Below are 25,540 nucleotides of genomic sequence, written 5' to 3'. Positions count from 1 at the left end.
GCCCCGCTTCCTCCGAATAAATTGTCCGCTTCCCCCTCCGCAGAGCCCTTGCAGGCTCGCGTGGAGGGAGCCTCAGCGTCCCTTTCCCTAGGCCTTCTGGAAGTCAGCCCAATGAGCGGAGGAGTCCGGTGCTTGCTTTCCTGAGATCAGCTTGATCTTTGGCCTTAGCCCTTCGGTTTCAATCAGCGTTTGCAACACACCCGTCCAGCGCATAGTTTTCCAGAAATAAACCTAGCCGCATCTTTGAGGATTGGCTCACTTAAACTTGAATGTTTGGTTGGAAATGAGAACTTCCGGAAAGATCATAAACCTAAATTCTTTGCCCACCCAACCACCTCTCCTCCCAACCGGGCCCCCTGGCTCGTGAAAGGTAGAGAATGAGGGGGAACTGGTGTAGGAATGGGCATATTTTAAATTCTTTGCCACATTCTCTGCCTCGATCGATCGAAGGCGGAGAGACGTTTTGAGCCGATGAGGTTGATCTTTGGGTTCGTTTTAGGAACACGAGATAAAAATGCTCCCTGTTCGGCATGAAGAGAGCTCATTTCTCAGACAGTACTTTATGTAACTTTCCTTGGGGGTACACAACCGCCCAACAAATACCTCCTCTAGGCAGACATGCAGGTTATTTTTATACAGAGACTGGAGTTTCCTAAGTTACTTTGGAGGGATGGTTTTAGGCCATGGACAAGGGAAGCCCGGAGGTACCTTTATCAGGGGCCTAACCGCTTCTCACTTCGTTGGTGGAATTTGAACAAGGGAAGATGTCGTTGCTCTGTGCCACGTTTCACGTGGATTCTGCCAGACCCTAACCCAGGGGCAGAGCAGGAAGGCTGGTTTTGCTGTTTGTTGCCCTGAGTTGAGACCCAGGTGGCTCTTTGGGCGAGCTCTTACCGCCATTGCCCTCTGAAACATTTTCACATCCACGATCTGCGTGGTTTATTTTGGCCCCGTGTTAAAATGAGGTTGATAACCCCCATTTTACAGCTGGAGAAAGCCTCTTAGCAGTTAGGTGAAAAGCCTATACCTACAGAGTGAAAGGGTTTACCCTCCTATTCTTTGGGCCAGATTATAAATCCCTCAAGGGCTGGGGTGGGGACTTTTAACCTTTCTAGCATTACATTTCTTTGACTTTTTTTTCACCAGAATGACTGGAAGGTCACGAAAGCAGAATGATGAGCCGTTTCTTGGTCTTTTTTTTTTTTCTGTTGCGGGATGGTTAATTTCTTTTGCAGCAGTTCCAAGAAACTAGCAAGAAAAGTACCTTTACTCGTGATGCCGTTGGTTTCATCATGATAGAAACAAACATTTCTTGGGTGCTTACTGTAGGCTAACTCGTGCCAACGGCTGTACCGGGATTGCCTCATTTTGTGCTTATCGACTTGTTTGCCTTCCCCGTGGTTGAGACACGTGAGGGGAATAGATTGTTTGCCCCACTGTTGTTCCAGTCTCTTAGAGGAGCAGAATCCGTGTCCACACCAAGACAGGGTTTTAAATTCCACCGTTGGGGTTGTAGCCACATGTTTCACTGGGAGGTGGGACCTAAATGCTGAAGCTGTACTGCCTGTGTTCACATCCAGTCACCTCTGAGCTGCCTCCCCTCCAGTAAGTTCTTTTCCCTCCGTGCACCTCGGCTTCCCTTGTACTCATTGTACAAATGGGCATAGTGATGGTACCGAGCTCCCGGGTTGTGGCGAGAATTTAAAAGCTTTGGTGCAAGTGAAGCTCGAGGATCTGGCATATAGTTAGATGCTCTGCAAATGTTTCTTTTATTGTTACTGGTGGTGTTACTGTGAGCGTGGACTGTGCCTTAGTGCTCGAAGTCATTGGTAGAGATTTCTTCCTTTCTGCCGTCATTCAGATGCAGATAGTTCGCACACAGGTGACAGCGGTCTTCTACAAAATGGGGTTGACTTGTGCCCCTCGTGTGGGCCAGGCCCTGCTTTGGATACTGGAGACCATCAGCGAACCCCATTGGCACGTGCGTTCTTACGGGGAGGGGCGACAGGCAATAAAACAAATAGACTTTTCACGGACAGTATATTAGAGAATGATATGTACTGCGGAGAGAATTAGAGCAGGGGCTGAGATGGGGGTAGGGGATTTGCAGGCTTACAGACACTTCAGCAAAGAATTCAAGTTAGGGAGTGAGTGAGGCCTCTGCAGGGGAAAGTAGGTCAGGCAGAGCGAGCAGCAAGTACAAAGGCCCTGAGGCAGGAGGATGGGTGGCTGGAGCCTAGAGAGGGGCACAGTAGCAGAAGAGATCAAAGAGATCATGGGTGGGAAGCCTTCAAAGGGTCCCCGAGTGCCGTGTTCAGGAAAAGGCAGAAGAAACAGGAGGCCAATTAGGTGGTTCCCATAGTAACCCAGACAGAGGTGGCGGTGGCCAGGACCAGAGTCGGGTGGTAGAAGGTGGGGAGTTGTTATAGTCTGGATGACTTTTGATGATAGAGACCATAGGATGTGCTGAGAGATGGGATGACCCCCCAAGTTTCTGGCCTGAGCGCCCGGAAGGATTGAGTTACCATTTCCGGAGGCCGGGGCAGTAGATCGGATCAGGGGATGAGTCTGTTCAGTGTTGAACACAGTGAGTCTTCTAGACACCCATTGACTGGTGTCCCAGTTATGTGATTGTATGAGCCCGGAGTTGGGGAGAAAGGCCAGACTGCAGGGCAGGACCCGGTGTCCTTTGGTGGTAAATGCCAGTATCTGTGGTGTAATATCCCTGCGGCGCTGTTTGCTGGCAGCTGCGTAACAGTTCTGCAGGGGTGGGGCCTGGTGAGGGGGAGCCTGATTTACAGCCGGTATCTGTGGTGTAATATCCCTGCACGGGCCATTTCAAGCACCCCACTGTAGACCATCTTCACCTTACAGACCTAGTAGAAATGAGGTCAAGAGCCCAGGTTGATAGTAAAGTGTAGTACAATACAGTAAAATGATGAGCTCCAAGTGTTTATTACCTTTGAATATAATTTTTTGGGTCATAAATTTGTACGATTTGGTTTTTAATTTTTCTTTTTGAGAGAGAGAGAAAACCCAAGTGGGGGAGGGTCTAAGAGAGAGAGGGGGCACAGAAGATCCAAAGCGGGCTCTGTGCTGATAGCAGAGAGCCCGATGCGGGGCTCGAACTCATGAACCATGAGATCATGACCTGAGCCGAAGTCGGACGCTTAACTGACTGAGCCCCCCCGAGCGCCCTGGTTTGGTTTTTAATTCAATGGCTGTATTTAACAACAGGTTTGAGAAAGTCCCGAATGCTCAGCAGGTGCATCTTGCGGGCAGGTACAAGGTGGCTCCAGCACACCATTGGGGCCATAGGGTCCCAAGACACCTGAAGAGGTGATGGGAGTTAGGATTCTCAGATCTGGGAGGGAAGCGGGGCGCCGGAATCTGATCTTGCAACTCTTGTCCCTGTCTTGTCCCCAGGGGACCGAGAAGGGAGGAGTACAGGCCGCAGAGTAGCTGAAGGGTTTGACTTGCATGGGTGTGTTTGGCGCATGTGGCCCAGGACCAGGTGAGTTCGGGAAAAACACTCGCGTTAGTGATTGTTTGGGGCACCAGGCCCCTCCCCTCGAACTCTGGGTAAAAACGATCTTTAGTTTGAACTCTTCTTTTACTCCCATGCATTCTTCCAAAAATTCCAAACTCCTGGGCTATGATTTGAAGAAAAAGGGCCCCTCCTTCCAGCTTAGCAAATAGAAGGTAGCGGTCAAAGGTGTCGATATGGCATTGGGTGAGGGAACAGGGCGGCCGCAGCCACTGACCTTTACCTTCTCGCTCCTTTCCCCCGCCCCGGGTCTGCTGGGAGCAGAGGAGCAGCTCGGCCCCCTCCTGTGGCTTCCCAGCCACCCCAGCACAGCACCCGCTGGGCCTGTGGGGGGCCCGTCCTGGAACCAGATTCTGATCCAGGCCCTCTGGCTCCCTGAGTCAGGGTTCACAGCTTTGGGAACGTTGGTGGAGCTGTTCTTCCAAAGGTGAGCGGCCCAGGCTGCCCTGGGGGGACCCCTCCTACTGGACTGGAGGGCAGCAGGACTGCGGACATGGGCCCTGTCAGCCCTGACCCCACGACGAGCCTGTCTGAAGACAGCCGTCTGCACCTCCTGGAGGAGGCCCCGCGGCACGGCACTTGGTGGGGGCAGCGTGTTTCTGGCAAGAAAGTGTCGTAAGTGACGTTGCGTCCTTCACACGCTTCGGCTAAAGCCTCAAAGAGTCTGGTCTTCACTCCATTATCAGCTCTGCTCCTCGATGCAGTCCCCCTTCTGCTCCCCCGGGGCCCCGCTGCCCAGGTCTGCCCTGGCTGCCGGAGGTGGGCACCCAGCTGGGTGCTCCTGATCAGAGAGGGGTCCTCTCCTTTCCTGGGAAAAGCCAGGAACCGGGGGCAGCAGTCTAGGAGTGATCCGTCAGCTACGTCTCTTCGTCTCGTAGACGGGGCGAGGGAGCCTGGCCCAGGGCAGGCTGCTTGGCAAGAGGTGATCAAGGTAACGTGGCCGTTGGTGGCAGGAGCCGGAGACAAACCGCCACTCAGCCCAACGTGCAGTCTTGCACACTGCCCTGCCTGCACCAGACCGCTGCGAATAAGAAAACTTACTTTTTTGGGTTAATATTTATTTATTTTTGAGACGGAGTGTGAGCAGGGGAGGGGCAGAGAGAGAGGGAGACACAGAATCTGAAGCAGGCTCCAGGCTGTCAGCACAGAGCCTGATGCGGGGCTCAAACTCACAAATGGCAAAATCATGACCTGAGCCGGACGGACTGAGCCATCTAGGCGCAACAGAAAACTTACTTTTAATTAAAAATAGGAACGATTCATAGCAGTACTAGCGTTTGGAGCATCACATCCATGCTTTTCGGCTCACTTCCAGAGTGTAATTTTAAGGGGTACGTTTAGGCCTGTTCCTCTTGGAGCAGGCAGAGAGGTGCGGGGTGCGGGGGAGTGCTTCTGAAAAGCCCACAAAAGCAGAGCCTTCCAGCGCGAGAGCGGTTTAAACCGTTGGTGGGTGTGCTGGAGCCTGTCTGGCTTCCCTGTGGCCTCACCCCTGCTCCAGGGCTGGGGCCCTGTTCTTGACTTTGCTGGGCTTCTCAGAGCCTGTTTGTTTCCATTGGGGCAGCAAGGAGGATGATCGTAGCCGTCACGGTCTCCCTCTGCTCGGGGCAGGGCATGGGGACTGGTCTGGGGAATGTGCCCTAAATGCCCAAGGTCAGTCCTCAGGGCTGCCTGCAGGGGCGGGGGCGGGGGGGAGTCTCTGTAGGTGCTGAGATGCCCAGTGTGCACGGTTGGTGGCATTATGCCACCCCCAGGAGCCAGGAGGCCCTTGCACTCAGCTAGTTCCGTAACATCTGTGCAGAGTTTTGTCGCCTGCGTTACCTCGGCTAATCGTCACAAGCCCCCCATTTAGTTTGGTGGCATTAGCTCTGTGTCACAGTTAGGAAACGAGGACCCAAACTGACTAGGTAACTTCATTAGATCACAGGCCAGGAGATGATCTTGAGCCCTGGTCCTCTGACCTAAATGCCGCATTCCTCCCCTTGTCTGAGGAAGCTGGTTAGCCCAGTGACTGGGGGCTCGGGCTTGGGGACGCGGCAGTTGTTCAGTCTTCTGGACCTGGGGGAGAGGGACTGGTCTGTGGGGCTCCCTCACCTGCCCATCCAGGCTCCCTGAGGTCCCGGACTCCTCCTTTTGTGTCCCCGGCACGTCCCTCCAGGCCCTGGCTACCGGTGTAGGATCAGGAGCTCTGGAATGCAGCTTGCCAGCTGGAAGCTCCCCTTTCTCCAGGCTGTTCTCCGGGCTTCAGATTTCTCGCCGCCTCTTCCCGCACTGACCTTGCAGCTCTGTCTTCCCTCCAGACAGGGGCAATTGCCAGTTGAGAGAGAAATGCGCTAAGGGCCAAGGACAGGAATTGGGACGAGGGAGAAGGAAGAATGGTCCCCTGGCCCGTCTGATTTGGGAGTGAGTGCACAGGCTAGGGGGGAGTGCAAGGGGAAGGCCAGGGGCGTCCCTTCACCCTCCACGTCAGGCCGTCATAGTGGAAATGTCCAGGGTCCTTTAGATTCTTATGCAGATCCTGTTGTCCGAGCCTCATCATGGTTTGGCCACTAACTGCAACATAAAAGATGAGGAGGCAGAGGGGAACGTGGGGGCCTGGGGGGTATGCTGTCAGTCAGAGGGTAGTTCTGGTCCCTCTCAGGATGGGCGATGGCACCGGGATGCAGGAAGGTAAGCTGGCCAGGTGACTCCTTGAACTTCCCTTTCCCTACCTGCACAACCAGACTGGAGCCCCGTTGTTGAGGGTTTTGTTCACCCTTCATCCGGGACACCTGCTGTCCGTCATCTTGGTTCCCTGTTCGGTATTCCAGCCCCCGCTCCGGGCTGGGCCCCATCGCCCCTTCTAGTTCTGAGAGCCGCGTAGCTGACCACAACTGCTTTCCGCCTCGCTCCTACCTTTCCCCCAGAGCACTGGCCTTGGGTGGAAATCGGAGAATGGGAGAGCCGGGGAGTAAGAAATGAGCACATTCGAGCCCTACAACCTCAGTCAGAACAGAAGGCAAGTGAAAGCAGCTCCTCTGGTGCATTTGTGGCGGTCTGCGGCCTCTTGCCGATTTCATATGTGTCAGCTGCTTTAAACTAGCCTGAAATCGGCCAGGATGTTAGCTGTACCCCGGGTGGTAGGCGCACCTCTGGGAGGCTGCAGCATGCATTTGCAGTGTGTCAGCTCGGGGGCCAGAGAGCCTGGTGCCCGTAGGGCTCCCTCCTTCCTCACCTTCTTTCACCGTCTGAGCCTCAGCTTTTCTTTCTCCAAGAGGGAAACTCTAATGACACCTGCTCCACTGGCTCCTTTCAGGGCTTTTGTCCAGACTCAGTGAGATCTTATGCATAGAAGCACTCTGTTCCGGGTGGCTGCTGTTGTTAACATACCTTAGTGACAGCTGGCACCTATATAGTGCTCCGTGAGTGGTGGGCAGTGTCCCAAGCATTTGATAAATATTAACTCATTCTGTCCTTATAATGACCCTGTTGTGTAGCTCACTGGTACCCCCGTTTCAGATGAGGAAACTGAGGTATGGAGAGACTGGGTAGTTGTCCAAGGTCAAACAGGAAGGAGTTGAGCTAGGATTCCACCCCAGTTGGTTCCAGAGTCCATGTTATTTACCGCGCCCAGGAGTCATTAGCAGTCATTCTGGGCCCCGAGCCCAGCAGACGCAGGAGAAGCAAAGCGAACAGCGATAGGGGTGATCCTGGCTTCTCGTAGTTCCAGCCGTCACCTGAGGGCCTGCCACCATTCCTGAGCTGATGGGCCTGGCCACCTGTGCTCATGGGTCATCAGGTGGGCACTCTGGTCCCAGGGCAGTCCTGGGGGCCCCCCTGGCGCTGCCCGCAGCCCGGCTGTCCACCTTTCGCAAGGGGCATTGTGTGTACAGCCGCCACTATGGGGTGGGCCCCCTCCGCACCAGCTTCCTGGCACAGAAGCCATGCTGCTGAGGAGGGAGTGGCAGGGGAGCTGTGGGATTATAGAAATGTGGCCGTTTTCTGCCAGGCAGGAAATGTCCCACAGCCCTGAAGCATGTTTACCTCTGCCTCCCAGCCTCCCGAACTGTGTCTGATACTTCCTTGTTCCTTGTCTGCCTCACCTGTGCCCAGGTGCCCTGGCTGTTGGAAGATGCTCACGGTGGCGATGTGCATGGCCCTTCTGGGCTGCCTGCAGGCCCGGGAGCTCCAGGGACACGTCTCTGTAATCCTGCTGGGAGCAACTGGGGACCTAGCCAGAAAGTACTTGTGGCAGGGGCTGTTCCAGCTCTACCTGGACGAGGCAGGCAAGGCCTACAATTTCAGCTTCCACGGGGCTGCCCTGACAGACACCAGGCAGGGCCAGGAGTTCATAGCCAAGGTCCTGGAGTCCCTCTCCTGCCCGGTGGATGTGGCACCCGGGCGCTGTGCCGAACTCAAAGGCCAGTTCCAGCGGCTGAGTGGGTACCGGCGCCTGAGGACCCGTGAGGACTACATGGCCCTGAGCACGGACATTGAGGCCCGGGTCCAACATGAGGGCCTCCGGGAGGCTGGCAGGATTTTCTACTTCTCGGTGCCGCCCTTTGCCTACGCGGACATTGCCCGCAACATTAACAGCAGCTGCCGCCCTGGCCCAGGCGCCTGGCTGCGGGTCGTCCTCGAGAAGCCCTTCGGCCATGACCACCTCTCAGCCCAGCAGCTGGCCACGGAACTCGGGAGCTTTTTCCGAGAGGAGGAGATGTACCGGGTGGACCACTACCTGGGCAAGCAGGTGAGCCGCAGCCCTGGGCGTCGGAGCGGGCCAGGCGCAGGGAGACCCCGTCGGCGGAGACCCGCACTGATGGTTGTGGGGTCAGACCGGAGCCCTGTGAGATCTGAGCTGCCGTGGTTGTCCCGACGGCGGTGGGCAGGCGGTGAGCGGCTGCAGGGAAAGCGGAGCGTCCAGGGCAGGACTGCGTGGCCCTTGTCCGCGGGGGTGGCCGCGTTCTCATTGCTGCCCTGTATCAACCACACAGGTGGCCCCAGAACTCTGGTGTTGGCCTGGTTCCAGTGGGTCCCAGTGTGGGGATTAGAATTAACTTCTTCCACATCCACCTGCCTTTTTTCAGTATTCATGTCTTCCCGAGTCGTGCTTTGAGCCCAAGACTGGTAATAAGATCTCACACCAATAGGGACTCTAAGCCTGTGCTTCTCAGCCTGGTTCTGTGGCGGAGCGTGGGGTGGCCTCCTGGCCGATGCAGGCCACTGGCAGCTTCGCGCTGAGCGTGCCCTTGAGGCACCTCTGGAACAGCTCTACCTAGAGACCCCAGTAACCCTGTGGAGGTTACTTAATGGGTTTCGAGTCTGTGCAGAGCTGTGAGGTCCGAGAGCAGGGGGTGGGGGAGAGAGGCGTGGGCCCTTCCTGGGAGTCAGGATGCCTTCCTCACCCCGAGAACCGGCAGCTCACCCGGCCTCCTTCTCTGACAGGTCGTGGCTCAGATCCTGCCTTTCCGAGACCAGAACCGCAAGGCCCTGGACGGCCTCTGGAACCGGCACCATGTGGAGCGGGTAGAGATCATCATGAAGGAGACGGTGGACGCAGAGGGTGAGTGAGGGGCCGCGCGGCCTCTGCCGGCCCTGCACCCGGTGAGATGGGAAGGCCGGGCATCGGCCCAGCCTCTGCGCCTCGGCTGGTGCTTCTCAGAGAAGCCGTGGGCATGTGGTGGCCCAGCCCCGGACCGTGCTAACCCCCAGGGCGGAGCCCGCGCCATGCTCACTGCCTGAGGAGAACGCAGTCTAGGTGGGTAGACCTGGCCCAGACCTGGAATGTACCCTGAGTTCTACGTGAGTGTGTCAGGGACCGTCAGAGCTGCCCCAGGTGCTGGCACCCGCGCCCTCTTTCCAGAGCTGCTTCTTGCCTCTCCTCTCCTCCCTTTCTCAGGGGCCTTCTCGACAAGGTCCGTTCCCCTCACGCTCTCAGAGCACTGCGTGCCTCCTTTTTCCACCCTCCAGTCTTTTCTGTGTCTTATTTGGTCCAGTATCTCTCTCCCCCTGGACTGTGGGCACCAGGTGCCTCCTTTCTGGCTCCTGGCACGCGTGTCCGAAGTGCTGAACAAATACTGAGTGGATGAGCAGTGTTGACCTGAGCGCGGGTGGCCTGTCTGTGCTGGGTGACCTCAGCACGTCACCTCCCCCTGCTGTGAGATGAGCAGCATCCACGGAGTGCCGGCCTTCTGTGATTTCAGCCCCTTTGTTGAGCCTTGACTGCATTATGGTCAAAGCGTCGGTTCTCAGCCAAGAAAATAAAAGCTAATTCTTCTTGTGTCCATCCCCGCAGTGGCCATCTGAGGTGGGTCCTATTATTAGCCTCCACTTACAGACGCGGTTTGGTGCTGTGCCCAAGGTCACACGGCAGGAAGCGGTCGGGCCGGGTTCTTGGGGTGAGAGGTCTGGCTTTGGCCCCCAGGCTCTGCGCCACTGTGCCCAGCTCATTCCATGGGCTGTGGCTGCGGCCTGGGCTGGGACGCCCACAACGTGCCCCTGGGCAGAGAGGAGGGCCCCAGACCCTTTGGGCCTCGCTAGGGCTCCAGGAGGTCTGTCTCCTGTTTGCCTTTAACTCTTTTTCTTTCTCCTTCCCTTGGTTACGCCCTCCAGCTTCCCTCCTGTCCTCTTCAAATGTGTACCTGGTGCTGGAGGCTCCGTTTGAGGATTGTGGCTGTGTAGAGCGTATTGAGGCACAGCCTCTGCCCCCCCGTTACCTCACAGGCTCACTGGAGGGGAGGGCATATTAGGACAGACCCCGAAATGAATGATGCAGGCAGGCAGCTGGGATGGGGCAGGGTGCTGGCGGGGGCGCCATGAGCCAAGCCTCCAACAGCCTTGCTGTCCTTGAGCGGAGCTGGATTTCTTGATCGCAGAGCCCCTATCAGGACACTGGCCCTCTCCCCGCTGCACCGAGCCTCCCTGGGTCTCGGGGACCCACCCCAGCGCTTCACATCATTTCCTGTTCTGTCCTCAACAGGGGCTTGGGCTGCGGGCAGCCTCCGTGCATCAGTGTGTGTCTGCTGTGCTCGTGGGGGTGAGGGCCGGGCCTGGCTCTCGCTTCCTCTGCAGAGAGCTGGACTTCAGATCTGGCGTGGAGAGCGTGGGATGGTGTGACAAGGTGCCGCCATCCCCTTCTGCAGTCCAGCAGCAGCCACTGCCCAGACTTGGCTCAGCCATCAGCAGGGCTGGGACATGGGCAGGGCTGGGACACCAGGATGTTGACTCCACTCTGGCAGCCCCTTTGTGCACCGCCCCCCCCACCACTGGGGAAGAACGGTGATGTCTGGGGTTCCCAGCTGGCACCATTGTCCCTTATTCCTTCCATCCCGCCCACCCCATTTCCCTTTTGATACCTGATGTCACTTGGAGGTTTCTTTGCGGGATCCCTAGGGAGCCAGGGGCTGGGTGCACTGAAGGCCTGCTTGCCCAGCGAAGACACTTTCGGGTTTCGGAGAAAGGAAGGGAGAAGGCAGGCAGAGAGGCAGGCCGAGGCCCGGGCAGGTCTGTTTGCCCCAGCATGGCCCGAAGCAGGGGGTCTCGGGTTCGGATGGTGCCAGACAGCCGAGGGCCAGGAGGGCGGTCACCGTGGCTCTGCCTTCAAGGCTGCTGGTGGACCAGGGTGCAGGCCCGGCTGCCTGCAGGGTGTGGGCTCGGAGGGGATGCCCCGGAGCATAAGGCTTTTTCCCTCAGCTGGGCTTTGGACATTGGGCCCAGAGGCAGAGACACAGGGTAGGGCAGGCAGGGGGGGATTCTGTAGCCCCCCCTGAGGGGCTCGAACCAGCAAGGGTGTGTCCTGCAGGCTGGTTCAGCCCTGTCCTTGTAGAGATGTTGTCCTGGGGGCTGGATCTCTGTGGCCTCCTGTCTGCCCGCCAGTCATGGGTATAACAGGCTAACTCTGTCCCCAGAGCTAGCGGGGCCTCTGGCAGCAGTGAGTTCTCCCTGCCCCCTGGGCCTTGGGGACCTGGAAGGACAAGCATTGTCTGCCTGCTGAGAAAGTGGCCTGGGGTGGCTCCGAAACCCAAATGCTGATCCTCCTCCCTGTCCCCTCTGTCCCCTCCCCTCTGGGTCCTGCTCTGGAGTCCGTCCCTCAGGAGGCCCCTTATAGACAGACTCTAGTTCAGGCTGGAGGGAGAGAACAGGAGACGTGGGTGCCGTGGCGGTGCCCTTGTGGTCAGTGAGTCCCATGGCCAGCACATCCCGGCCTTCGGGATGGGATTTGGGCAGGGGGAGGAGCTGACCTCCTGCTGGGGGTCATAGGCTCCTTGTGTATAGCAGGCCAGCTTGCTAAGTGGGACTGAGGGCCGCTGGGGGAGTTTCGGAGGTGGGATTTAAGCCCAGCAGTCTGACTTCAAGCTTCAGGAGGGCAAGTGCAGGGCTGAGCTCCCCTCACCCCGGCCGAGGCACACAGTGGGGAGGCTCTGGGGTGGCCCTGCTCCAGGATCCCCAGGGATGCCAGGCTGCACTGTCACCTGAGTGCCGCAAAGGGAAGGGGCTGTCCCTGGGCGCCGGGAAAGGGACTTCTGGTGGCAGGGTCATTTGGATGTCTTCCCCCCCACCCCCCACCCCGCCCCAGATACCAGAGTGGGTGAGGCTCACTTCCCCAGCTCCCTCCTTCCGCAGCTCTGTGAGTGGCTCTCTCCTTCCCTGCTGCAGCCTCTGGCCCAGAGGAGTCTGCTGCAGTGTCAAGGCTGCCACGTAGGCAGGAGGGAGAGCGAGAAGGGGAGGAGGCGGGGAAGTGCACTTCCTTCTCTGGCCCCAGGCCCCCTCCCCAGTCTCACCCTGGGTGCCCCTCCCAGAGCCACAGAAACGGTGAGGGGGGGGGGGGGCTGGATCTCCGGAAACAGCACCATGGGCTACACAAGGAGTGACCTTGGCTGTGTGGAGATGACCCCTCCTGGCCCCCGTGGCGGCCGCTGGGAGGCTCTGCTGAAGGGAGGGCTGCGTCATCGATGGCCCAAGGGACAGCTGTCCGGGCTGGGCTGCTTTCCCCTGGGGGCTCTGGAACGGGGTCCAAGTTCTGCGGCCCCTCAGAATGCAAGCTTCTACCCTCTGTGCCCGTGGCCGTAGTCCATCCAGGCCCGTGCTGGTGTGCTGGGAGGCGCTCAGGGTGTCCCTGCGTCCCTAGGCTGCCCTACTTTCCCCTCTGGATGGAAGGCTTTTTTTTTTTTTTTTTTTTTTTTTTTAGACTTACTTATTTTGAGAGGGAGACAGAGCAAGCAGGGTAAGGGCAGAGAGAGAGGGAGAATCCCAACAGGCTCAGTTCTGTCGGCTCAGAGCCCGATGTGGGGCTCCATCCCACGACCCGTGAGATCATGACCTGAGCCGAAATCAAGAGTCAGGTGCTGAGCTGATGGAGCCACCAGACAGGAAGACGCAGGGAGACTTCCCGAGGATGGTGCAGCTGGCCGTGCCCGGGAAAGTCTGTTCCAACCCCCATGCCCACACCGGGGAAGGGACACGGTGCACGCTCACCTCCCAGGGTTGGAGTGGCTGTTCAGTGCCTCTCGCGCAGGGACCGCACCAGTCTGGGTCCCCCCAGGTGTGCACCAGCTGTCCCGCCCTCTGGCCTGGTGCCCCCAGCCCCCTTCCTCAAGGCCGTCCGCGAGGTGAGCTCAGGGCAGCTGCTGGGCCTCCCGACCAGGGAGAGCGCCGACCGGCCGGCCAGCGGACCTGCTCTTTCTTTGGCCCTCGCTGCTCTTTATTTTTAGGTATCCCCGAAGGTGCCAGGGGGGATCACAGCTAGCTTTCAGTTTTGTGTTTCTGAAATCTGTGTTTTCCTGGGAAAATCTGGATCCCCCACAGCACGGAGGCAGTGGGGAGGGGTCTGCGGTCCCCGTTCTGAAGGGTGCGGTCTGCAGCATGCATCTGTATGACGATGACCATCTCGGCTGCCTCTGCCTCGGGGACGTTTGGAGGGTTCGATGAAATTGCAAACGTGGCGACACGCTTCTCCTTCTGGGTCGTCATGGAGAGGGCGCCGTGTTTTCTCTCCGGAGCTGCCTGGACCTTACCTGTGACTCGCGCTGGGTTCCAGAGGGCGCGGTGGCTCTGTAACACTGTTCCACGTCCACCCCTCACCTGGTTTCCCGCCCCCCCCCCCCCCCCCCCGTCTCTCTCTGTCTCATATATGGATGGGAACGTATATGTTGGCTTCTACCTTCAACAATCTGTATAACACATACCTTCTAGTAACCATATTTCTGTGAAATTTCTGTTTCTGTCACAGAATATGAACTGCCCAATTATTAGGCATTTCACTTTTTGCTATTTTATTTCTTTATATTAAAATTTTTTTTAACGTTTATTCATTTTTGAGAGAGAGACACACACTCTCTGTAAGTGGGGGAAGGACAGAGAGAGGGAGACACAGAATCTGAAGCAGGCTCCGGGCTCTAAGCTGTCAGCACAGAGCCCGATGCGGGGCTTGAACCCACAAACTGTGAGATCATGGCCTGAGCCGAAGTCGGAGGCTTAACCAACTGAGCCACCCACGCGCCCTCTTTTTGCTATTTTAAATGATCCTCTGCAGGCTTTGAAAATTAAGATGTAATTCACATATTATAATACTTACCCTTATTCACAAAATCGTTTGACCACTGTCATTCTAGAACATTTATGAGCATTAGAAAAATATTTTTTCCTTTGAGTCTACTTCTGAAGTGGAGTTGCGAGGCCAAGTGGTGGGACTGCATCACGGCTCTCCTTATGTCTCACGAGACCGTTCTCCAGAACGTGTGCAACAGCGGTGTTCATACCTCAGGCTTCTACAGCTTGGCCTGCGTGGGTGCTGCTCCCCCCGCCATCCTCGCCGGTGTGGTGATCCGTGGGAGCGCTCCTCAGGCACCGGGGCCACGGCTTGTCTTGCCTGCCATGGGATGCTGCCCGCGAGGGTGTGGGGGGCAGAGCGGTGGGGCGCCCAGGCTTGTGACCTTGCGATCTTGGGTAGCGCTGGACTCTAGCCATTTGGAAGCCGGGTTTACGGTCTTGCTCCCATTTGTCCAACCCAGCTGAGCTTTTCTCTCTCCTTGTTCAGACATCAGTGGGTTTTTAACCCTCAACTCTCAATCTAGGAAAAGGATATCAGGAGGGAATAGAGATCATTGTCAGGAAGAATCAGTCCACAGTCAGTGGTGGTCACAGTCACTGGTAGAAAACAGTGTGGCTGGCATCCGCAGGTGACCCGGCTGGCCCCCTGTCCTGCGGTCGGCTGTGTGGTCTCTCCCCGAGAGGCCGTTCTGGAAAGGCAGAGCTTAGCTGGAAAGGGCTGCAGGTCCCCGGGCCGGGCCGTGCTAAACACAGGCACCCCCTGAAGCTTGAAATTAAGGGATAAAGGAAGCTGTCTTTTGCGCAGCGGGTAGTGAACCTGTGAGTGGTCCTCCTGGGCATTGAGAGAGGATAAAAATAGGCAGAGAGCTACTTAGGGCTTCGCTAAACTAATGAATAGTAAACAGGTAACGGCCGTTGAAGGCGTCTGCTGGGCTCCCTCCATCACAAATTCTTCTGTTCTCAGAGCTTTACGGCCCTCTTTATATCCGTAAGTCTGCAACCCATTGATTCCAGGACACACGTTCTTTCCTTCACATTTGAACGTCTCTGCGGTTGCATTTGCCGTTGACGGGGCGCCGTAGTCGACGTGGTTGGTGGCCCGTCTCTTTCTCGGCGGTAGTAAGACCGTGATGCTCTCACCGTCGCCGGCATTTTGAGTTTGGTGAAATCCAGTAAGTCTCTGGAGCTCATTGCCTCCCGAAACTCTACTCTTAAACCTCTAGCTGCCTTCTTGACATTTGCACCAAATGTCACCACTTTCAGGCTCAACAGACTGAGAACTTAAACCGCCTCTGAATTTTCTCATGACACAACACCGTGTTGTCTAATTTCTTTATCTCCAAATGGTGACTGTTCTCTGTGTTGCCGGCCGCTGGCCCCTTGTCCGCAGCTCCTGTAACAATAAAAATACTCGCCGGTATCTCCCGGCGCTTCCCGTGTGCCGGGCACCGTCCCCAGCCTCACAGGCGTGTTACTGCGTTCATGCTTCGGGGGAGGGACGGGGCTGTCCCTCTCTTACGTGTGGGACAGAGCCGCTCTCGCGGCGCCACAGAGCTGCGGGCCTGTGGAGCAGGTGCTGGAGGCGGTCCCTTCTGGCTCCAGAGACCGCGCTCCGGATCACGGGTCTGAATCCAGCCGGTCAGCAGGAGGCGTTTACTCGTCCCCTGAATGATACCTTTGCGCTTCCCTGTTACTTCGTCCGCTCCGGCCCTGGCTCCTTCCCTCACTGTCCCGAATGCTGCCTCGTCGGACCTGTCCCCTCTCCGTAAGTCTGTCTTGCAGGATCGGAGGTGGCCTCATTGTCCCACAGCACCTCTCTTACGGGTCTGTTTCCTGCCTATTTAAAAAAGTCGTATTTGACATACAATTTACACATCAGACAAGGCACCCACTTAAAGGACATGGTCCAGTGGGTTTGTCAACGTTAGAACATTTTCATCTCCTCCCCAAAGAACCGGACCCCTTGTTCTCACCCAGAGGCCCCCAGCCCCACGCAGCCGCTAGTCTGCTTTCTGTGTCTGTGGAGCTGCCTCCTCTGGACATTTCATGTAAACCGAGTCACACGGCAGGTGGCCTTTTGTGTTTAGCTCCTTTCCCTGAGCAGCGTGTTTTCAGGGTGCATCCATGTTCCGGTGTGTACAATACTTCATTTCTTTTTTATCCCGAATGATAAAATTTTACTTGTCCATCAGCTGATGGACGTTGGGTGGCTTCCACTTCTCATCGACTGTGAATGATGCCTCTGAACATCCGTGTCCGAGGGTTTGTGTGGGCGTATGTTTTCATTGCCCTTGGGTGTGCACGTAGGAGTGAAACTGCTGGGGCCTGCGGTAATTCTGCCTAACCCGTTGAGGTCGGGAACTTTTAGTAGCTCCTCAGACTTCTCGGTCTAGTGTCCAAGGCCCTTTCTGCCTGGTCTCCATGTCTGCTCTTCTGAATCACAAACTGGCTGCTGGTGCCAGGCCAGGCTTACGTTGTCATGTGAACTGCCTGTCGGGGCCTCTGCCCTCTGGCCCCAGCTGGCATCGGGCCCCTGACCTTTGCCCGAGATCCATCCTTCCGGAGCCCAGCTCAGCTTGCTTCTTCCGCCCACTCCTGAAAGCCGCTGGTGCTCAGACCGTTTCCCCGCCCGAGCTGAACGTGCGCTTGTATGGTTGTTACAATGGGAGTGTTAGGAGGTTAACAGGGGTGTTTGCGAGGTAAGAATCGCGGGCTCCGCAGCCAACTGCCCAGGTCCCACCGCGTTTCTACCCCTTGGCCGGCCCTGTGGGCTTGGACACGCTACCTAATTTCTCTGAACTGTAGCTCCCTTGTATTTTTAAAACTAAAATTTGTATTTGTAATCATATTTATTTTGGGAGAGTGCAAGTGGGCGGGGGGTGGGGCAGAGAGAGAGAGGGACACAGGACCTGAAGCGGGCTCTGCACAGAAGAGAGCCCCATGTGGGGCTCAAACTCACGGACTGCAAGATCGTGACCCGAGCTGAAGTCGGACGCTCAGCTGATCGAGCCTCCCATGTGTCCCTTACAACTTGTATTTTAAAAGTAAGACCTTCTTATACGTCATTAGTGTGAGGAATAAAGGGGCCGGTGAACACTGTTATTATAATTATTATCTTTCCTTGATGTCTGTCTTCTCAGCTGTATCGTAAGAACTTTGAAGACCAGAACCTGTGGGGCTGGAGGAGCTCAGCCGTCGGCTCAGCAGGGGGCACTTCTGGCCTCTTGGTTGGCACAGCCGGGCTGGATTCTCCCAGTCCTTTGGGGTGCAATGTGGCTGGCCAGAGCCGCATCCTCAAGTTCTGGCTAAGAACAGGGCCCAGACTCCTGCCACTGAGGACAGGGCGCCTTCCGCCAAGCAGGCTCCTAGGTTCATCTCTTGCCCCGCAACCCGGGTGCTCCCTCAGGCATGGCACGTTGGGCGGAGTTCAGGGCACGTTCTGCCAGTCACAGCCTGGCCTTCCTCACCATCCAGCTGGCACACGCACGCACCGCGAGCCTGGTTGGGGCAGGTGCTCAGGCCTGGTGCCGAGGACCCCGGGCGGCCCCGTGAGGGAGCGTGCGGGGCCAGCCAGGGCTGACTTAGGGGCCACTTCTTTTTGCTTGTTTAAACTAAATATTAACTAGATAAAAGAGAATTCTTACTAAACATGTGTAGGGCGTGTAGAACTACGATATAACAAATACAAGTGTGCCCACCAACCCACTGTTTTAAAAGTTTATTTATTTATTTTTGAAAGAGAGACCGAACAGGGGCGGGGCAGAGGGAGACACAGAACCCAAAGCAGGCTCCGGGCTCTGAGCTGTCAGCACAGAGCGCAACACGGGGCTCGAACCCCCGAACCATGAGATCATGACCTGAGCTGAAGTCAGATGCTTACCCGCTGAGCCACGGGCGCCCCCCCCCCCAACCAAGCCATTTTTTTAAAATTATAGTGTATCGTCTAGTTGGTTTCCATACAACACCCAGTGCTCATCCCAACGAGTGCCCTCCTCCATGCCCCTCGCCCCTTTTCCCCTCTCCCCCACCCCCATCAACCCTCAGTTTGTTCTCAGGATTTAAGAGTCTATTATGGTTTGCTTCCCTCCCTCTCAACTATTTTTTTTCCCCTTCCCCTCCCTCATGGTCCTCTGTTAAGTTTTTCCTGTTCCACATATGAGTGAAAACATATGGTACCTGTTTTTCTCCTCCTGACTTATTTCACTTAGCATGACACCCTCGAGGTCCATCCACTTTGCTACAAATGGCCAGATTTCATCCCTTCTCAGTGTCATGTAGTATTTTGTTGTGTATATACACCACATCTTCTTGATCCATTCATCCGTTGATGGACATTTAGGCTCTTTCCATGATTTTGGCTATTGTAGAAAGTGCCGCTATGAACATTGTGGTACGTGTGCCCCTATGCATCAGCACTTCTGTATCCCTTGGGTAAATCCCCAACAGTGCTATTGCTGGGTCATAGGGGAGTTCTATTATTAATTTTCTGAGACACCTCCACACTGTTTTCCAGAGCGGCTGCACCAGCTTACATTCCCACCAACAGTGTAGGAGGGTGCCCATCTCTCCACACCCTCGCCAGCATCTGTAGTCTCTCGATTTGTTCATTTTAGCCACTCTGACCAGCGTGAGGTGGTATCTCAGTGTGGTCTTGATGTGTATTTTCCTGATGATAAGTGACGCTGAGCATCGTTTCATGTGTCTATTGGCCATCTGGATATCCTCTTTGGAAAAGTGTCTATTCATGTCTTCTGCCCATTTATTCACTGGATTATTCGTTTTTCCGGTGTGGAGTTTGATGAATTCCTAATAGATTTTGGATACTAGCCCTTTATCCAGTATGTCATTTGCAACTATCTTTCCCCATTCCGTCGGTTGCCTATTAGTTTTGTTGATTGTTTCCTTTGCAATGCAGAAGCTTTTTATCTTGTTGAGGTCCCAATAGTTCATTTTTACTTTTGATTCTCTTGCCTTTGGAGACGTGTCAAGTAAGAAATTACTGCGGTTGAGGTCAGGACCAACCAAGCCATTAAAAAAAATTTTTTTAAGTTATTTACTCAGAGAGAGAGCACAAGTAGGGGAGGGGCAGAGAGAGAGGGAGAGAATCCCAAGCAGGCTCTGGCACTGTCAGCACAAAGCCTCATGTGGGGCTTGAACCACAAACTATGAGATCATGACCTGAGCTGAAGTCATCCAGCTGACTGAGCCACCCAGGTGCCCCGTTTTTAAAAAGAGCTTTATTGTGTCTTTCCCCAAAGTCTATCCCGTTTCCTCGCTTTTACTATTCCAGATTTGGGGTCGCTTGCTCCCTTCCCTTCATTGTTTGTATGCAGGTCTGATTCCCTACACGATACATTGTTTCATCTCGAAGGGGAGCCTACCGTGTGAGTGTGTATGTGGGGGGGGGCGGGTCTCTGTCCCTTTATCCTGTGCTCAGGATAGTCTCATCAGATCTGTCTTCTCATGACTGACTCTGTTCCGCTGTTTCTAATCCATAATCCACCTGCCAGCCTGCTGTCCTCACCTGGATGTCTTCAGCTTAAACACACCCAGGACGGAACTCCCAGCTTCCCCTCCACCAGACTGTCCCGCTCCCCGTGTCCCCCAGCCCTGCCCATCCTTGGCATGGGCCCCAATTCTAGCAGTTCTCTCGTGCTTGCCCCCAGCGCTCAGCACATCCGGTCAGCTCTGCCCCCGGAACAGACCGTCCACCCGCCCCGGCTCACCTGCTGCCCCTTCAGCCCCTTCCCTTTGCACTGGGGCAGCCGCACAGCCTCCTCCTTGCTCCGGTGTCCATTCCCCCCAGCAGGCCGGGATCTTGTCTCCTGCTGCCGGCGCTCCACTGGCTTCCCCGGAACGTAGAGCCTCCAGCCCCTGCGCCCCCGGCCTCTCTGTCTTGCTCACCTCCCCGCAGAGCCTCCCAGCCGAGCTCTTTCCTGCCCTGGGCTCTTGCTGCCTCCTCGCCAGCCTCGCCCTGGCTTCGGCAGTGCTGACCCCTCTGCCCCAGAGGACCCTCCCTTCGTCCTCTGCCTGCTCTCTGCTGGTAATTTCTTCACAGACTCACTTTTCCCTCACACTGAAAGCTGGGGACGGGGACCTCCTCAGGCCCTGCACGCTGCCGGGTACATTTGTGCCCTTGGTGATGGGGTGGCGGCCGATGGCCCCACTTAAGGGCAGGATGCAGAGACAGACCCCAGAAGTCAGGTGACACCCAGGACCATGAGCCAGCAGACAGCAGTCAGAGCCCAGAGCCCAGGCCCTCACCTCCATGCCGCAGGCTCCTGGGCAGCCAGACCTCCCGGTTGATGCCTGAGGAGGGGCGGGAGTAGGGCCACATACCTGCAGATAAATGCCATCTGGCCTTTTCTGGGACCAGACCCTTCCCCACGCAGATTCCTGGGAAGGCCCAGGAGTTTGAGAGCTTCACTTGGAATGCTCAGACACACCCACCTTCCTTCTCCTGTTGGGATTTGCTCCGGCATAAGTCATATTTGTAAGCTCTGTGGACAGGGGGATGGAGACACTGGCTGTAGGGGCAGGGGCAGGAGCTGGGCCAGGGGCAGGGGGCAGGGGACATCAGGAAGGGGCAGAGGCAGGGAGCAGGGGGAGTGAGCAGGGGCAGGGGCAGGGGGCAAAGGGCCAGGTGTGCCTCAGGGAAGTCGGGCACATTGCCCTTTTTTTTTTTAAGTTTATTCATTTTTGAGGGAGAGACCGAGCATGAGTGGGGGAGACGTGGACAGAGAGGGACAGAGAGAATCCCAAGCAGGCCCCACACTGCTAGCGCAGCGCCCAGCGTGGGGCCTCATCCCCGTGAGATCGTGGCCTGCGCCGAAACAAAGAGTCGACGCTCCACGGACTGAGCCCCCCGGGCGCCCCGCTGACCGTTCCCTACAGCCCTGCTCCCTCTCTGCTCCTGTCCAGGCCGCACCGGCTTCTACGAGCAGTACGGCGTCATTCGCGACGTGCTCCAGAACCACCTGACGGAGGTGCTCACCCTCGTGGCCATGGAGCTGCCGCACAACGCCAGCAGCTCCGAGTCTGTGCTCCAGCACAAGCTGCGCGCCTTCCGGGCCCTGCGGGGCCTGCAGAAGGGCAGCGCCGTCCTGGGCCAGTACCAGGCGTACAGCGAGCAGGTGCGCCGAGAGCAGCAGAAGCCCGACACCTTCCACAGCCGGACGCCCACCTTCGCAGGTGCGTGTGGGGGCCGGGCGCGGGCGCAGACACGCTTCGCTTTGGGTGGGAAAGGACCTCGGGTGGGGTGTGCACCAGGGTGCTCGTCAGCCGAGAGGACCTTCCTTTGCCTCCACCACGGACCCCTCCCCCCGTCTTAGCAGCAGGGCACCTGTTGGGTCCATGTGGGTGCAGGGCACCCCAGTGGTGATCTCCGTCCAGTTCGTGTCCACACACACTTCCAGAGCTCTCTGGGCTGGGTCCAGACTCGGGTCTCGCTCACGTCTAGCCCCACAGCCTCCCCCAGTGAGGCTGCAGATGTGTCCGGGCCCAGCCCCGGGCCCGTCCGGCAGGCAGTCCCCCTGCTGCTCAGACATGTCCAGCAGAGACGCCCCACGGGCCCCGAGCATTCCGCCGGCTCCCTAAGGCTGCAGGCCACAAACTCCACGACAGGAGCAGCCTGGTTATTGTGTGAAGTCCCCGCGTGTGGGGACCCACAAGGCCGAGTGACTGTTATCCCCATTGAAAGGTCAGGTGAGAAAAAAGCTCCATGAGGTCGCAAAAACTTGCCCAAGGTCACGCAGAGATGGGAAAACAGGCTCAGGAGCACCGTCAGCCACGGGCTTGTCTTGTCTGACGTGGGGACGCCCTGCAGGCCCTGTCACGCACACCGCCCTGCCTCAGGGAAGCCCCCCGGGGGCTCTGCAGACTGGAGGGAAGCATCCCCTCCCGCCAGGAGCCAGGGTGGGCCCATCTCGCCCCCGGCACGAGGGGAGATGTCAGCTGTCTCTCAGTGGGGCTGGGACTCTGAGGCACCTCCCGGAGGCGGGAGTCTGGGGCAGCCCAGAGGGTGCCTGCTGGGGGGAGAAGATGCCGGAAAGCAAGGTCAGGGGTGCTCCACAGGCGGTGGGCTGCCCGGAGGAGGGGGTGCGGCAAGGAGAAGGGCCGGCGGAGGTGAGGAAGGGAAGGCCAGCGCGCCGGGCGGCCCCCCGGTTCTCTGTGCCACCGTGTGACCCCGCTGCCCGCTGTCGCCTCAGGCGTCCTCGTGCTCATAGACAACCTGCGCTGGGAGGGCGTCCCTTTCATCCTGATGTCCGGCAAAGCCCTGGACGAGCGAGTGGGCTACGTCCGCGTCTTGTTCAGGAACCGGGCCTACTGCACGCAGAACCGCGAGCGCTGGGTCGCCGGGCAGAGCCCGTGCCTCCCCCGGCAGATCGTGTTCCACGTCGGGCACGGCCAGCTGGGCGTCCCCGCCGTGCTGGTCAGCCGGAACCTGTTCAGGCCCTCGCTGCCCCCCGGGAGCTGGAAGGAGCTGGAGGGCCGCCCGGGGCTCCACCTCTTCGGCCGCCCTCTGTCCGATTACTACGCCTACAGCCCCGTGAGGGAGCAGGACGCCTACTCCGTCCTCATCTCCCACATCTTCCACGGCCGGAAGGACTCCTTCATCACCACGGAGAACTTGCTGGCCTCCTGGGGCTTCTGGACGCCCTTGCTGGACAGCCTGGCCCACGAGGCCCCACGCCTCTACCCAGGGGGAGCCGAGAACGGGCACCTGCTGGACTTCGAGTTCCGCGGCGCCCAGCTGTGCTTCTCCCAGCAGCAGCCCGAGCGGCTGGTGCCAGAGCCCGGCTCCGCGCCGACGCCCAGTGCCTTCCAGGTTCTCAGGGCCACGTACCGAGACAGCCCGCTGATCTCGGCCTGGCCCGAGGAGCTGATCGCGAAGCTGGCCGACGACATCGAGGCGGCCGCCGTGCGGGCCGTGCGGCGCGCCGGCACCTTCCACCTGGCCCTGTCGGGCGGCTCGAGCCCCGTGCCCCTGTTCCAGCAGCTGGCCACCGGGCACTACGGCTTCCCCTGGGCCCACACGCACCTGTGGCAGGTGGACGAGCGCTGCGTCCCGCTCTGGGACCCCGAGTCCAACTTCCAGGCCCTGCAGGCTCACCTGCTGCAGCACATCAGGGTCCCCTACTACAACGTGCACCCCATGCCCGTGCACCTGCACCAGCGGCTCTGCGCCGAGGAGGACCGGGGCCCCCAGATGTACGCCAGCGAGATCTCCGCCCTGGTGGCCAACAGCAGCTTCGACCTGGTGCTGCTGGGCATGGGCATGGACGGGCACACGGCCTCCCTCTTCCCGCACTCGCCCGCCGGCCTGGACGGCGAGCCGCTGGTCGTGCTGACCGAGAGCCCCTCGGCGCCCCAGCAGCGCATGAGCCTCAGCCTGCCCCTCATCAACCGCGCCCGGAAGGTGGCCATCCTGGTCATGGGCCGCGTGAAGCGCGAGATCACCCTGCTGGTGAGCCGCGTGGGCCACGAGCCCAAGAAGTGGCCCATTTCAGGCGTCCTGCCTGGTTCCGGCCAGCTGGTCTGGTACATGGATTACGAGGCGTTTCTGGGGTGAGGGCGCCGTTGGCCTTGGCTCACTCCCAGGCTCGCTGTCCCTGTACCGCTCCCCTCCCCTCCGTCCCGTCACCTGCCCTTCTGGAACCATCTGGAACCCGGTGCCTTGGGGCTGGGCCACCAGAGATGAAGGACGAAGCCTTATCCCAGTCCCTTTGACAGTCCCTGTCCAGTCGTGTGGCCGGACACGGCCGTGAGGGAGAAATGGAGTCTCTGCTCTTGGGAAGTGTCCAGTCTGGTTCGGGAAAGGAGTATCCACCTTAGGAACATACCTGTGGCAGCTCCACATTAACACCAGCATCACAAAACTCCCAGCTTCAGCAAGAATGCAGTGGTTAGTGTTAATCCGGGAAGGCTTCCCGGAGGGGTTGATCCTTGAGCTGGCTCCCATGGAAACGAAGGCTACCGATGGTAGAGAGAAGGGAATGCAGGTGTCCATCGGGTGCAGGGCCCGTGCAGAGCAGGATGTTGGGAACTGTCCGAACACCTCAAATCGGCCAAGTCCCCCTTTCTTCTGTCCCCTCCTTTCCTTCTTCTGGAGCCTCTGACATTTAGCCAACTGTTCGGGCCTCTTTGTGGCTCTCTCTCTCTCCTGCTCTCTTTGTCTCTCCGGGTTCCCTTCTCCTCAGTCCTGACAGTGGTGGGGGTCCTTTCCCATCCCCTCTGTCCCTCTGCTGTCCCCCCAGACTGCTGACCCAGCACCAGATACTAGGAAGTGAAAAGAAATCTCGTAGCTGGTGTTGGGAGCTCCCTTCCTCCACGTTGGGGGAGGTCCCCTGCCCCCCTTCCCCAGCTGGCCCGCTGTGTGATGCGTGGCGGGCAGAGATGGCCATTCCAGGGATCCCTCACCTAAGAGGGTCCTTTATACCTCAGGGGACTTCCGGGGGGCATTTCCGCTCTCCACATACCCTCCTGCTTTACCAGGAAAGATCCACTTAGGTATTTCTCTGGTGATGATGCGTCACTTGTAGAGACCAGACAGGAGCCAGGCTTCCTCGGGGCGGGAGCGGGGCGGCTGCGGCTCCCTGGCTGTGCGGGCCACCTACAACCTTCTCAGGGACGTGGCCGGTCCGCGGGGCCACAGTGGAAGGGGCGGGGGGGGGGGCGGGCAGCCCGCTGATCTCCGCTCCCCTCCCTCCCCAGTGGATGGAGTGGCCGACTTGCTGTCCGCCCACCCCTGCTAGCACGCTGCGGAGGAGCTGGGGGGCAAGAATGACGTAGCTGCTCTTGAAGAGGAGGGGGGTCCTCTGTTCCTGATGAGCGGTGGGCCCATAGTTCGTGGTTTCCTGAAATCCCCAAGGTTGTGTGGGGGGGGTCTCTCTGAGATTCTTCTAAAAAATATTCTCAGACATTTGTTATTCCAGCCTCCCACAGAGCCATGGCCCCAAGGCAGGACTGCACAGGGATCAGACCGACGGTTCTGTGACACTGTGTGTCCGGCGTGGGCATCTCACAGAGGGCTTTGCTTGGGCAGGGGGAGCCCGGCCAGATCTGTTTCTCTACTTCTGACTGTTTACACTTCCTTCAAGGCGATGAATTTAAAAGAATTCTGGTCTCGCTTTGAGATGTGTGCATGTAACTCTGGTGCCTGGGAGGGGGGGCTCCCGGGGTGGAAGGCGCTCTTGAAATTCCCCTGGCCCCCAGCGGCCCGTCCAGACTCTCTTTACACTAAGAGCTGACCTTGGCGAGTCAGAACCCCAAGTTCGGGTCGGGAAATGTCCCCTCTTTCTGGAGGGTCAGCATTTTAGCTTTTAGGCACCTGCCTGGCCAGCAGGCATGAGAGAACATGGGTGGCTGCAGGCTGGGTGCCACCCGCGGCCACGAGGGGGCGCTCTCGCACCATTCCTGCCCTCTCGCGGCTGACCAGGGAGGCACCCCTCCTAGCTGGTCCTGGGTGCG

General features: G+C 57.9%; 1 protein-coding gene across 6 annotated transcripts in view; it reads left to right on the top strand.

Moving 5' to 3' along the window:
- H6PD (hexose-6-phosphate dehydrogenase/glucose 1-dehydrogenase) overlaps positions 1-23,733 on the top strand; it is a 25,611-nt gene extending 1,878 nt beyond the window's left edge. For 5 of the 6 annotated variants that reach the window (XM_029946298.1, XM_029946296.1, XM_029946294.1 and 2 more), the window contains exons 3-6: positions 7,637-8,273; positions 8,969-9,086; positions 20,993-21,262; positions 22,279-23,733. In XM_029946298.1, coding sequence (XP_029802158.1) covers positions 7,637-8,273; positions 8,969-9,086; positions 20,993-21,262; positions 22,279-23,642 — 2,389 coding nt within the window. In that variant the 3' untranslated portion in view covers positions 23,643-23,733. Of the gene's footprint in view, positions 1-1,203; positions 1,606-3,426; positions 3,515-7,636; positions 8,274-8,968; positions 9,087-20,992; positions 21,263-22,278 lie in introns of those variants that run through there. The other variant, XM_029946299.1, reaches the window with a different exon arrangement.
- The last annotated feature ends 1,807 nt before the right edge of the window (positions 23,734-25,540 follow it).

Source organism: Suricata suricatta, chromosome 8 (assembly GCF_006229205.1).
Source record: "Suricata suricatta isolate VVHF042 chromosome 8, meerkat_22Aug2017_6uvM2_HiC, whole genome shotgun sequence".
Taxonomy (NCBI): domain Eukaryota; kingdom Metazoa; phylum Chordata; class Mammalia; order Carnivora; family Herpestidae; genus Suricata; species Suricata suricatta.
Note: the sequence above shows the minus strand (reverse complement) of the source record. Positions and strands in the feature narration are given on the sequence as shown.